Source organism: Neolamprologus multifasciatus, chromosome 13, assembly GCF_963576455.1.
Source record: "Neolamprologus multifasciatus chromosome 13, fNeoMul1.2, whole genome shotgun sequence".
Classification (NCBI taxonomy): Eukaryota; Metazoa; Chordata; class Actinopteri; order Cichliformes; family Cichlidae; genus Neolamprologus; species Neolamprologus multifasciatus.
This window is the reverse complement of record NC_140451.1, coordinates 14149044-14161948: the sequence shown is the minus strand read 5'-3', so window position 1 is coordinate 14161948 and position 12905 is coordinate 14149044. Positions and strand designations below refer to the sequence as shown.

General features: G+C 41.4%; 1 protein-coding gene across 1 annotated transcript in view; it reads left to right on the top strand.

The window, feature by feature from the left end:
• itga9 (integrin, alpha 9) overlaps positions 1-12905 on the top strand; it is a 50037-nt gene that overhangs the window by 12193 nt on the left and 24939 nt on the right. The window contains exons 11-15 of the mRNA XM_085181801.1: positions 1054-1148; positions 1529-1619; positions 1923-1968; positions 2103-2257; positions 5948-6108. Coding sequence (XP_085037927.1) covers positions 1054-1148; positions 1529-1619; positions 1923-1968; positions 2103-2257; positions 5948-6108 — 548 coding nt within the window. The remainder of the gene's footprint in view (positions 1-1053; positions 1149-1528; positions 1620-1922; positions 1969-2102; positions 2258-5947; positions 6109-12905) is intronic.

Here is a 12905-nt window from a genome sequence, read left to right as displayed (position 1 = left end):
TCAGAGCAAAGCTGTGGCCTTACAAAATTCTCCAGTGGACCATTAATCTGCAGTTTGAAGAATGACAAACACATAGTGGCAGCGGTGCAGTTACACTGACATTGCCCTGATGTCATGAAACAAAGTCTTTTCCTCTGTCATGTAAAGGATAATGAAGTCACACCGTTTATACTCTTCCCTTCAGCTCACAAGCGAGCGATGGTCGCCCAGTAGGTGCGACAAAACCCCTCATCTCCACACACTTTTTTTAAAATTATTATGCTGTGGCAAGTAGACATTACTGCCCTCTCTCACCCTTTTGGGCACGGAGTCCCAAACCAAATCACCTACACGCACGCAGACACATACATTTATTCTGTCTGCTCTTCCCTCGCTTGGCTCCGCTCTGAAGGGCTCCACTTGGCTTCTATCTCCAACTCCAAGCTGGAAGCTTCTGCCTGCCTGGTTTCATCTCCGTGTGAGATATGCCCGGAGGCTTGCAGCCTGGCACAGCATGTGTGAGTCTGCCGAGAAAGATGGCAGCTGGGAAGCATAACTCATCTTGTAACTCGTCACTCACTCGCCACAGACACACTCGCTGCCTGGCGGGCGATTATTTACAACCTAACTGCTGCCATTTAATTAGCAAGAACTACTGTAGACTCACACTGACGACTTCAAGACTTGAATTCAATCTCTGTAATGCTTCCTTAAAAATTCTTTTACCATTTCTACATCGCTGTGCTGCACCACATGGCGTAGAGGTGTTTTGGTTTGTAAAACCAAGTTTATATCTGATTTTCTGCTGAAAAGGGCTAATGGGAGGGTGTTTCAGTGCTTGCCAGCACTTTATAGCCTTGTTTCCACTTTCTCAGAGGTCGCACAAGTTTTATGGCCACTAACAACACTTAATTGTCTATCATGAGTCTTACAGTTAAAGCTTGTTTCCCAGGCACTGGCTAGCAGAAAGTAAACAGATGATTAATGAAAGCTTTTGTGCACTCATTCAGTTATTTATGTCTTCATTCATTTATTTTCACAGAAACACTTCTTGTGCATTCTTTGTCTCTTCAGATGTAGCCATAGGAGCACCCAAAGAGGATGAGTATGGAGGAGCGGTTTATATCTACCATGGGGACGCCACAGGAATAACCAAAAAATACTCAATGGTAAGGACTCGCAAATATAATTTGCTCTGATGTGAAGCAGCATCGTTGTGTGACCTGCTTTCTCCTCATCTCCAGATTAATTAGCTTCTTTACAGCCTGATCAATGCATGGTAATGAAAACACATACTGAATGTGTGCATGTGTGCAATATGTGTAGGTTTCACAATACATTTAGACCCAGAAATAAGACACAGTCGTTTCCTCATGGGCTTGACGGTGGCGTATTTACCCAACCCTCGTGAATCACAGCTATAGACTTGTTAGGAAAGGTTCCTTTAAGTATAACAAAAAGAAAAACAAAAGCAAAAAACAGGAGAAGTGCTCATTTGTTCCTTGTTGGCTCACGTGTGTTATTTAAAGGCTGGTATCATGTGTTCCAGAAACTGTCTGGGCGCAGCGTAAACCCTGGTCTGCAGATGTTTGGCCAGTCCATCTCTGGCAATGTGGACATGGACGGTAATGGATACGCAGGTATGGTCATAACAGAGCTTCCCAGCAACACGAGAACATCAAAGCATAATGAGAAACATAAAGTGAAAAAGGATGACATTTTTAAATATTTATCGTGGCTTTATCCTGTCATTGTCACGCAGTAACAGTTTCAGACTTGTGACTGAGGCATCTTGTTTACTGCATTCCACAGCTGACATGCAGACTGAGACAGCGTGACAATTAAAGAGCTCTGTGCATTGTTGTGGATTTGCAGGTGTCAAAAGTGCTGTCAGCATATGTTGCATTAATGCCATATCTTCTTTATGTTTTATTGCCTTGCAGATGTTACTATCGGAGCTTTCATGGCGGATAGTGTGGTGCTCCTGAGGTGAGTAATGGGATAATTCTCTCTGACACGGCAATATTTGTGAGAAGCAGAGTGCCACTTTATCCTACTTCAGAGTCATTTTAATGGTCAGTCTATCCCACACTGTGTTCCTGTGCTGGAATCTGTGGTCGTAGGTCACGGCCTGTGATTACAGTGGATGTCTCCATCTTCCTGCCTGTCTCTATCAACATAACTGTGCCACAGTGCCACGAGGGCCAGCAGAACATGAACTGCTTCAACGTCACAGTCTGCATGCGTTTCAGAGGAAGACAGCTACCTGGACAAATAGGTAATGATGTGATGAAGCATGCGCAGCTGCCGCTCCTTCCCGTAAATGATTTAACCTGGACAGTAAGATAGATAAAGAAAGAGATCCATCAAAGACATTCATGTGAAGGTTAATAGTCTCCTTACGTCTGTACACAAAGAATGAGAGGTGCTCAGCTTAGCCTAAAGATTGTGAGCACTACTGTAGTCAGTGTAAAAAACAAAAAAGTCTGCAAAGCCAAATGTCAGAAAAATATAAAATTGTGGTTTTAAGGGAGTTATGTGCCAAAGTAATGTCAGTATTTTGTTGTTGCTTAGTGACAACCGTTTCACATCCCTGCAGATATGTTCTTATCACTGCAAAAGTGAAATTCACATTCGTCAATGCAAATATGGAATGCTGATTAAAATGACGATGCTGATCACCACTAGGGGTGGGTTTTAATAATCGATTCATCGATTAAAATCGATTCTGGCTTGGATAACGTGATATCGATTCATTAAAATCCTGAATCAATTTTTTTATATAAATGTATTTTGCCCAAAATTCCAGAATCTCAGGTGAAACGTCACAAAATTTTGACAAATTTAAAACAGTAAATGAGAGCAGGTACACGGCTTCTGCACAAAGACGTAAACACAAAGCGCGGACCCACGGATCAGAATCAGTGAGATGTCGTCTTTCTCACCCGACAGCACGGACACGGTCGGGGCTGAAAGCCGACAACTTGCTGATTCTGATGTTTCGGCGGGTCCGCGCTTTGTGTTTACGCCCTTTTTGCACTACTTCTAAAGCTGTTAGCTTGATCTCTCTCCAAACGATATTGACCAAACCAGCAGCAAAAGAAGATCCAAACTAAGCTTCACATAAACATCGTCATGGACTCCCTCTTACTTTTGCTGTTTTGCTTCCACCACAATAAAATCACACTTCATGCACAGCTCTCTCTCTCTCTCTCTTTCTCAGTGTACTTCAAGAACAGTTTCCCGTCTATCCCCGAAATCTGTTTTCTGCATTATTCGCTTGCTTGTTAAGCACAAAACCACCGTTATTTACAGCGCTGTCGGCCACTGTTTTTTTCCGTTTACATACTTCCAAAAAGAAAGACTTATTTCTGCCGTTCAATACTGAACAAATTTAAACTTTTTAAAATTATGCAAAATGCAAAACGCTGTGTCTGTAACAAAACCGCTGTAACTTCAGAGGTAATGTTCATAAGATGATTAATGGCTTTCTTTCGTTTTTGATGTACTGCAGAATATTTTTATAAAATCCCAGAACAGGAAAATCACCTTCATGTTTTTCTGTGTTTTATCTTCAGCTACTTTGACACAAAGGCATCTGCTGTGATGCTCACACCTTTGATAAAGTCTTGCGAGTGTCAGCTTCCTTTTTATAGATACAAAAATATGTAAATGTACTGATCTGAATTATAATATTTCTGACTGTCTGAGGCAAAATTTCCCAGATTCAAATCGAATTGAATCGAATCGTGGATCGAATCGATTCAGGACCTTGTGAATCGGAATCGAATCGATTCTAGAAATCAGTGACGATACCCAGCCCTAATCACCACACAGCAAAAGATCGTTCTGTGTTTTGGTCACATCGATTTTGCCCCAGCTTCACCTGTTTAGGAGGCTTTTTTATTTCCATCCAGAGGTCACAATTTTGTGGTATTATCTCAACATTTTCAGTCAGTAAGTTGAAATTTCGAGTTATCGTCTCCAAACTTTGAGTTATTATCTCAAATTTTAAAGTTTTGTATCTCAAAATTTTGATTTGCTCAGTTTAAGTCAGTAAGTCAAAACTTTTAGATACCTAACCTGAAATCTTGAGATAAATTGAAATGTTAACATAATAATTTGAAATGTTATGATTGTAACTCAAAACTTTCAGATACCTAACTAGAGATTTTGATATACGAACTCAAAGTTTTGGGATAATAACCTGACATTTAGACTTTTGAATGGCAAAGGAAAACGTTCAGCAGCAAAAACAAGCTTTCAAATTTTCCAGGAGAGCAAATCTGGAAAAAATTAACTTTGTTGGAGGCAAGTATTTACTTAGAAGCACAGACTTTGGCATGGTACAAGTATGTTTCTGAACATAACCCAGAACCTCTGCCAGCCTCATTCCCGGCTGGCTGACGTTCTGGGTTATCAATTGAATCCAATCGAATGCCATTCGCGGCAGTAACACACGCTTCAAGCAGAGGCTCCAGCTCTCCATTCCAGAGGTAACCATAACCTTAACCCTATCACGTAATGTTTTCCAAAGCAATTCATGATCAGAGCGTAAAAGATATTTACATGTATAGATTCACTCCATCCAGCTCTCATGCCTCCGAACACGTAACATACCTACGATTTGTCACATGCTATTCATCCCACATGTTACGCATTGGGATGAGAACGTGTTGGCCAGTAGCATCACATGACGCACAACAATATCAACTTTGTCAGTTGATCTCTGCAGAGAGGGGATAACATCACACAAATTTCCAAACCACACCTTCTCCTAAGACAGGAAGTGTTTACCACTTTATACCACACATTACATACCATCATGTAATGTGTTATCTTTTTGAGTTAGAGCATCACATCCATTGGCCGAGGCTGAGTGTCGCTATGGCTTATGACTTACCCTTCAACATTTGCTAACTGGCTGTTGGGTGGGGTGAGTGTTGACGGCTGAGGTGCAGTCCTGTTCCAGTGTTTGGGTGTAGTCATTTAAAGCCCCCCCCCCCCCCCCCCCCCCCCCAGGAACCCTGTCGTTACATAATGAATATGTCCTGGCTCGCAGGAATAAAGCCTCTCTGTTTATTCGTCTGGCGAAACACCATGGAAAGTGCAGCACCGTGTGTTTGGTGACTCCTATAACGAAACTTTCATTCGCCTCCTCTGGAGTGAGGTCATGGCGTCCCCTCTGTTGGACGATGGAAACAGTAGGCTTTGGTCCGACTTGGGTGTGCTTGCCACCCCGCCCACTCTTTTACCAGTATGACACCCTCTTCACGAAACTACTAGAGAATGAAGTTGATTCATTGAGAGGAAGGGATTTAAAAGGGCAAAGAAACAGAAACACTGGTGATGTCAGGTTACGATTTCAAAACAGATTTGACGTTGTTCTGTGTCTCAAAGCCAGGTGTGAAATCAGCAGGAAAACTATCACTAGGTTTTCTTTCATAATAAGATTAGTACTGTCCCACCAGCTGGAAAATTCAACATTTTTTCATTAATTCTTATGTCAGTTGACTGTCAACTCTTGAAATATCATCACAAAAGCCTGTTAACATGAGTCGACACTAATAAAAGACCTTCTGCCCGGCTCCAATTAATATCTTCCGGCTTGTGGATGAAAAATTGAACGTTCAAAATCTAAATCGTCACTGATGAGATTCCCGATTTCTTCAGTGGCAGTGCTTAGTCAGGCTCTATCACAGGAGCAAGCCATTTTTCCAAATCACATTAAATCTACTGAAACAACATTGAACAAAGTGCTGTTGTTAAGCTAAAGCACCATCATATAATTTGACCAAAAAATGTTCCCATCTTCCCTCTTACTTGTCTTAATTTCACTGCAATAAACATTTTTTTTCTTTCTCATGTCTTAATGGCAGTTACCAGAAAACCAAACCCTGCATACTTCTGGTTTTTCTATTTATCGTCAGCTGATGCTCTGTTTACAGTGTTTTCTGCCTCATCTTAGAGTTCCTGTATAACTTGACGGCTGATGTGGAAAAGCGCCTGAAAGGCCAGCTTTCCAGGGTCTACTTTGCTCAGAGTGGATCTCAGATCAGCCAGATGAGCCACCAGCTCAGCCTGGACATCAACCGAGAGGAGTGCCAGCGCTACACCGCCTACGTTAAGGTAAGTTTGGGTTGTATGTGTGGTCCTGCTGCTGGTTGTGTTTGGATTGGGCAGTCCACTTGCTCTTTGTGTCCTCGGCTGATCTCTGTTACGTTCCCATGACCCTGAGCACTCCCACCATGTAATGTTGATTTGTGATATGAGTGATTTGCTTTTGTGGCCTATTTTTCCTCTGTCTTTATTTATTTATGTAGTTTTCGGTTAGGCCATCAATGTCCACACATTTCCAGCTAAAATGTTTGCACAGACCGAACAAAAAAAAAAGAAAAAGAAATAATAAAGTGTCAAGATAAAGTAATAAAGTGAGGGTCATCACATGCCTCTTCTTAGTGAGAGAATTTACTGCTGTAGCTTAAGGCCACGGATCAACGGGCATCTGCGGGGAAGCTATTTGTGTCACCCTGCTGGGTTAGGTTAAAGGTAACAGTCAGTCGCTTGATGGTTCCTGAAACCATGCGGCTCAAGTGTGTATCTGCAGAAACTGACAGAAACAGGAAAACAGAGTCTCCTTTGTCATCGCATAGTCCCGTTATTGTGTTCCCGGGTGATTTAGTCTCACATCCACAAAGAGGGTCCTCATCCTGAGGGCACCATCCATGTTTCACCTCCGCTAATACGGAGGCCCACTGCAGGCCTGTAAATTTCACTGGCGCTCTTAATGGTGCTCTCCAGGCATTTTCTCTGTGGGAGGCCGAGCTGCCAGCTGAGGGAGGTTGTCATTACCATGCTTTCCTCTCATTCTTGACTGTAATGAGCGTACAGCACACCGAAGAGTTGTAGCAGCAAGACTCTCGTCTTTTTTCCAAAGAAATCACAGTTATCACAGTTATCAGGGTTTACTCAGTGAAGTGAGCCCAGTGTTTATCCAAGCTCTTCAGAAAGCCTGTATAGTTTAGCAAACAGGAGAATCTTAACATTTCAAACTAAAATTTCACTTGTCCTCAACCAAGGTTCAGCACATATAACATTAACAGGAGTCATAAAATAGTGTTTCTGCCCAGACTGAGTCTGACATTTACCTTCTTGTGGGTGGGCAACTGCATCATCACTCAGTTCTAACCTAAGGCCGTCACTTATCTCTGCCATCTCTCTAGCTGTTACACAAACACACTTGTAGTGTAAGTGCCATCAATCAGGCCAGATGTTGCTTCAAGGACGGCGTCTATATTGCAGCTTTCAGCGAATTAAAGGCGCTGTATAAAAACTGCACTTTGATGTTGGTCTGATCACAGCATTAGCAGTCTTTCCGTTGACCAGACTAGCTGCTTCCACCTGTTTCCACCTGTTTAAATGTCTTCTGGCTCTAGCCTTGCACAAAGAGTGGTATTGTTCTGCCCTTCTAACTCCTGCCCAGAGGACAAATCATTTTCATGCTTTAATACCTTAATGTTTGGCAAATATTTAACTTTGTAGATGGAAAGTGTATTTTGGGGTAACATATGGTGCATTTGGATTGGCTTGACTGAGGTGTAAAAGGACTTCCACTCTTTGGTTTGTTTATTTATTTATAGATTTGATGAATATGGCCTCAGATTCCACCTGCCTGGTTGAAAAACACACAAGAGAAACCCCCGAAGTTATCCAAAGGTGAAAAGCCACACAGGACTATGAAGGTGTGGTGCGCAAATTGCAACCTAGCTAGGCTGTTTACAGGCTAAATGACCTTAAATATGTATAAAAAGTAAAGGGGCCCAAAGATTAGAACTTAGCGTGGTAACTATCTGTCATGAGGTTTTGTCATCATACATTATATGTTTGGGAGAAGAGCTAAAGAATCACCATAATCAGAGGTGATCTGGCTCCGCTCTCACAGAGGGTCTAGTGTGCTTGACCAATCGCATCGTTTATCTTACTCATGTGTCTGCCCACATGAGCCAATCCTCCCATTCCCTAGAAGAGGTATGCTAATGGAAACCAGCTGGTTCCTTGACTGTATCCTCGGGGGTGGAGGGTTTGCACGCCCCCACCCTTCTCTCAGCTTAAACGTACAGTAAAAACACAAGAGTGAGACTAGCGTCACAGCAGGGTGCTGGGCTGCTGTTGTGTCAACTGGAACTGCACGCTGGTGCTCCTGATGGAAAACCCTCAGGTTGGGGTTGGCTGCTCAAGCCCTGATGCATGAGAGCCGATGGAAGCAGGACCAGAGTTATTCCGAGATACACTCACGTTTAGAGCTGCTGACCATGTGCTGAAGCCATTTATTGACTTTATACATCAAATTCTTTTAAATGAGCTCAGAAACTGAATAATACACTGTTAAAGTTGTCTTAGTTCCACATAATGTGCATGAAGCACACACATTCAGCTTTGACCATCTGAAGTCAAGTAAAGTTTAAAAAAACAAAGCTGGACATAGTGTGTTCAATAAATCATGATGTGCTGAGAACACAGGAGCATAACAAGAGTTCTTCAGAGGGTACAGAGTACAGAAGCAAATAGTTCAGTGTCTAACTTGTTCAAGCAAAATTCCTCTTACTTTCAATTTGATCATTTTAAACATGTTTTCATTGGCATCACTAACAACATACCAGCCCTCCAGATGGCCTTTGTTTGGTTATTTTTAGCTAAATAAACTCTATGCTGGCTTTTGCTGGAGTTGTACCTCACTCGCAGTACAGGAAAAACAGAACTAAACAGTGTAAAAACAGAGTTTGCACAATTCTAATGAGCTTGAAAGTCAATGTTTGGTATGACCACCTTTATTCTTTAACTCAGCCTGAACTTATGAAGACCAAAAACTAAAAAAGATTTGAAAAGTAGTCTTCAAGAAAAGTTCTTCGGGCTTCTTGAAGCCATTCAAAGCTCTTGTTTGGATGTTAGGTGTTTCTTTTGTTCTGTTCTCCCACATTGCTTCAATAATGTTGAGGTCCAGTCACTGGGGAGGCCAATCAATGGCTGACAATCCCCGACTGTGTATTGTTCTATCAAAAGCAGTAAAGGTATACCTTTACTGCTTTTGGCAGTGTGATGTGTTGCCACTGATTTCCGGTCCAGCTCTTTTGTAGTTTGGAATTGACATAGCCATTTTTCTCTGCTTCCCTTTCTGAAGAATGGCTTGTTGACAGTCAATTTTCCACTAAGACCATTTCTGATAAACCTTCAGGGAACAGTAGATCAATCAACTGAAGGATCAGATGACATCCTGTGTCAGGTCCTCTGTTAATGTTTTTAAACAACATGACTTTTGGATACTATTCATGTGCTGTAGTTAGTCTTTTGTTTTTGTTTTTTACACCATGCCAAGATATGCTAAGTTTTTGGCTAATAGCTCTTTGGGAATCACATTGTTGGTGGAATTATGCGATTTTATTCCTGTTATCTTTCATAGAATCAACTAAGGAGATGGAAGCAAGTTGTGTTTTTTCAACAGGCTGCTAACCCCTAAAGATACAATTTAAAATTGTTTGTTTGCTAAATTGTCTGTTTTGTATTCATCCCTTGATTTGGGTGCTTCTTTTATGCTTGAATGATTCACAAATCAGCGTTAAGTGGTTCAACAAACAAACAGAAAAGAAAAAATATTCTTCTCAAAAAGGTCAGCTACAATGGATGACCAAAACGATTGTTGGGTTTCCAGCCACCCTGCTTAGGATGAAAAGAATGGGTGGATGAATAGATGGATGATTTTATCACCAACATCATTAAGATATGACATTTGTAAACCACAAATATCTGTACAAAATGTCAGGACATGCATATTTTTGTAAAACATGGTGGGTTAATCAATTCCTATTATCATTTAAGAAAGTACTAAACTCTGAATGGAGGTCATCGGTGCCCATCAGTTGTGTTAAATAGTGTTTGGCTATACATAAGTGGCTTTGATTCACTGGTTGTTTTAATATATGAGTTTGATTATTCCATTGTTATATTTTGTGCAGTTCTTCACTGTTTACATCGTTGGCTGTATAACCATCATCATGCATGCTTTTACTCCAGCAGTCCCATTACTGTTGAGCACACGTGAGCCTTGAAATCATGCCAAAAGTCAGCTCCATTTGTGGTCATGAGTGGTTTTGTGTAGCACTGGAGATGCATCACAGGCTCCAAGGAGGAGTTAAAATAGGCAACTAAAGCCCTGCCTGTAACAGTTGTCTGTTTAATTTAGCTTGTAAAGTATCCTGCCTGGCCCCCTCTCCTCTGGCCTATATACACCATGTCCTACATCTCATGTCCTGCAGTAACATTTGCTCGGCACCACTGCAATATTTAAACGTCGGCCAAACTACATTCTGGTGACTGCTTCTATTATTGGGGTATCTAAAGCACGGCCATCTCTCTGTCAAAGCTAAATGCTCCAACGCCCTTTCCAGTCGACTGAATGATAATCATGACTACGGTCGTGTTGTGCGCAGTGACTGTTTAAGGGCAAGTAGATGGACTGATGGTGGTCAGTGAAGTCACAGAATTGAATTAAAAGTCCATTTACCTGCTCGTTAGTGCTGCATTATACGTCATTCATATCTCATTTGGCTAAATTCCAAAGGCCTGTCATTTCAGCAAACAGCCTTTAGGACAACATCGAACGTGAACAGCAGCCAACAAGAATATCAATGAGACTGTATGAAAAGCAGTGAAATGTATCAGGGGTTCATTAGTGATCCTGAGTGCAGACTTTGCCTTGATGTATTACTTGATGTGCGTGTTTAGTTACTTGGTTTACTTTACTGTATCTGGTTCCAGACACACACTGAAGTGTGGTTTACTAGACATGAGTCTGCATCCTAGAAGACCTGGAAAGTAACAGTACTTGTATACTACACCTTTGGGTGAATGACATCTTACTTAATTCTATTTAATGATAGCAATAAAGTCAATGTAAGTCAAAACAATTGTGAAGTCATCTGAAACTACTGTTTGACCCAAGTCTGCTCTTCACAGACAAACAGAGTAAGACAAACCAGGAGCTCCTGTGGCTGCATCTCAAAGAGTGTCCAGAAGGACAAAGTCAAAGTTTGGCACGTGGAAACTCAGAGCTGCAGCCACACTGCCTGCTTTGTTTGCCCCTTTAAAGTTCAACAGAAATGTGCAATTCCCTTGACACTGGTCTCCTCGTTTCATTTACCTCAGGCCAAGAGAGCTGATACAATGGAAGCATATATCAGGAAAGTAATCAAATCCAGCTGTTCCGCTACACTTGGCAGCAAGTCAAGCACCTATTTATTAAGTATATAATGGAAAAAAAATCAAAAACCACTGAAGCTGTGTGCAGTAACAATAAATCAAGTAGAAATTGTCATAGGCAGCATCATATAAATGATTTCAGCTGAATGATAATAGCATTTACTGAATGCTATAGAAGAGCTGTTCAGGATAATTTTAGCTCAGGGAAATGTTTTCCTCAGGATTTCCCTACATGGCTGTGCCAGTATGAACATTACAGGTCTTCTGCAGGGCTGTTTTGTGAGAGCACAGCCGGCAGACGTTTGTTACCATAAAACAAGTCAGAGTTCTTGTTAATTTCCTTTCATATGTGTGTATGCGAGCTTCAAGCGAGGTATTATTTTTGGGATGGCTGCTTGTTACACTTACTCTGTGTTGTTGCCATAGTAAATCTATCGTTGTTACTCATATCAAGGCGACCAGAGGTTGGGCAGATTTGATGATTTGTTGATTTTGGCAGCTAAGCACGCCGGGCAAAATGCTTCTGCAGTCTTTTGGCCGGGTTACTGCCACATGATGCCACAGCAAGGCTACATAATGGGTGGCCAAGTCTGACCACAATGAAAGAGTTTCTCCTGCCATGTTTCCGACTTCACCGCAGAGGAAACATAGAGTATGTATTTCGTAAGAGCAGCCTGTGATGCTGTGCTACGTCTTAATGACGTTTTTTTTGTTGTTGTTTTTTTTAATAACCCAGCAGGTTTGCCATTATTATTTCTCCCTGCTGTTTGCTAATAGTGTCTGTTTACATCTGGTGGCGACAACATTAAATTCCCCTTCCTGTGTAAACAGACAGGATCTGCCACAAAGGAAATGGAACAAATATATACTCAAGACGGTTGTTTATATGCAGCGCAGACTGTAATGTACGTTCATCAGGTGGATTTGATAAACTTGTGTGTGTGTGCTGCGGTCTTATCGCGGCTTTGTCAGAAAACAATGGTTCCAACAATAACAGTGAAGTAAAAATGCCCCAGATTTGAACACAGTGATGAAATCAGCTGCAGGAAACATCTGGAGATGTCCTCTATCACCAGGATGGGATAGAGTCAAACGCACTCTCAAACACACTGCTGTTTTAAAAACAGCACATTTTAAGTTGCTCCACCCTGCTGGTATCTCATCCATCAGAGCAATGTTTTCTCCTGGGACTGAAACAGCCCTTTTCAATAAATACCCATTATTACAGGGTGGTGTCTTTTAGGCTGTCATAACATGATGCCCAAATTAGCAAAACGAATCCTCAGCCTTTTAGCAGTTGTGCTCTTTATTTAATTAAATGCGTAGGAATACAGATAACACGTTTCCTGTTTGTCCGCAAAGGAGATTAATCACGATCTCGAACGATGTTAATCTCTCTGTACGTTACCTAATTGTTTTAATTTTTTTTTTGTTTGGGGTTTTTTTTTCCCATTTTGTTCTTTAGCCGTCAGAATTGTTGTCTGAAGACCAACAGGATACCCAATGGATTTACTTTGCCAAATGGATCATCACGGCCTTGCCGTATTGGTCCATTTGATCAACCTTTGTTGTTATTATTTATTTTATTTTATTTTCAGTTGTTACAGATGGGACAGACATGACTGAGGGACAGGAAAGGGAGAAAGAAAGATGAAGGAAAAGAAAAACAGAAG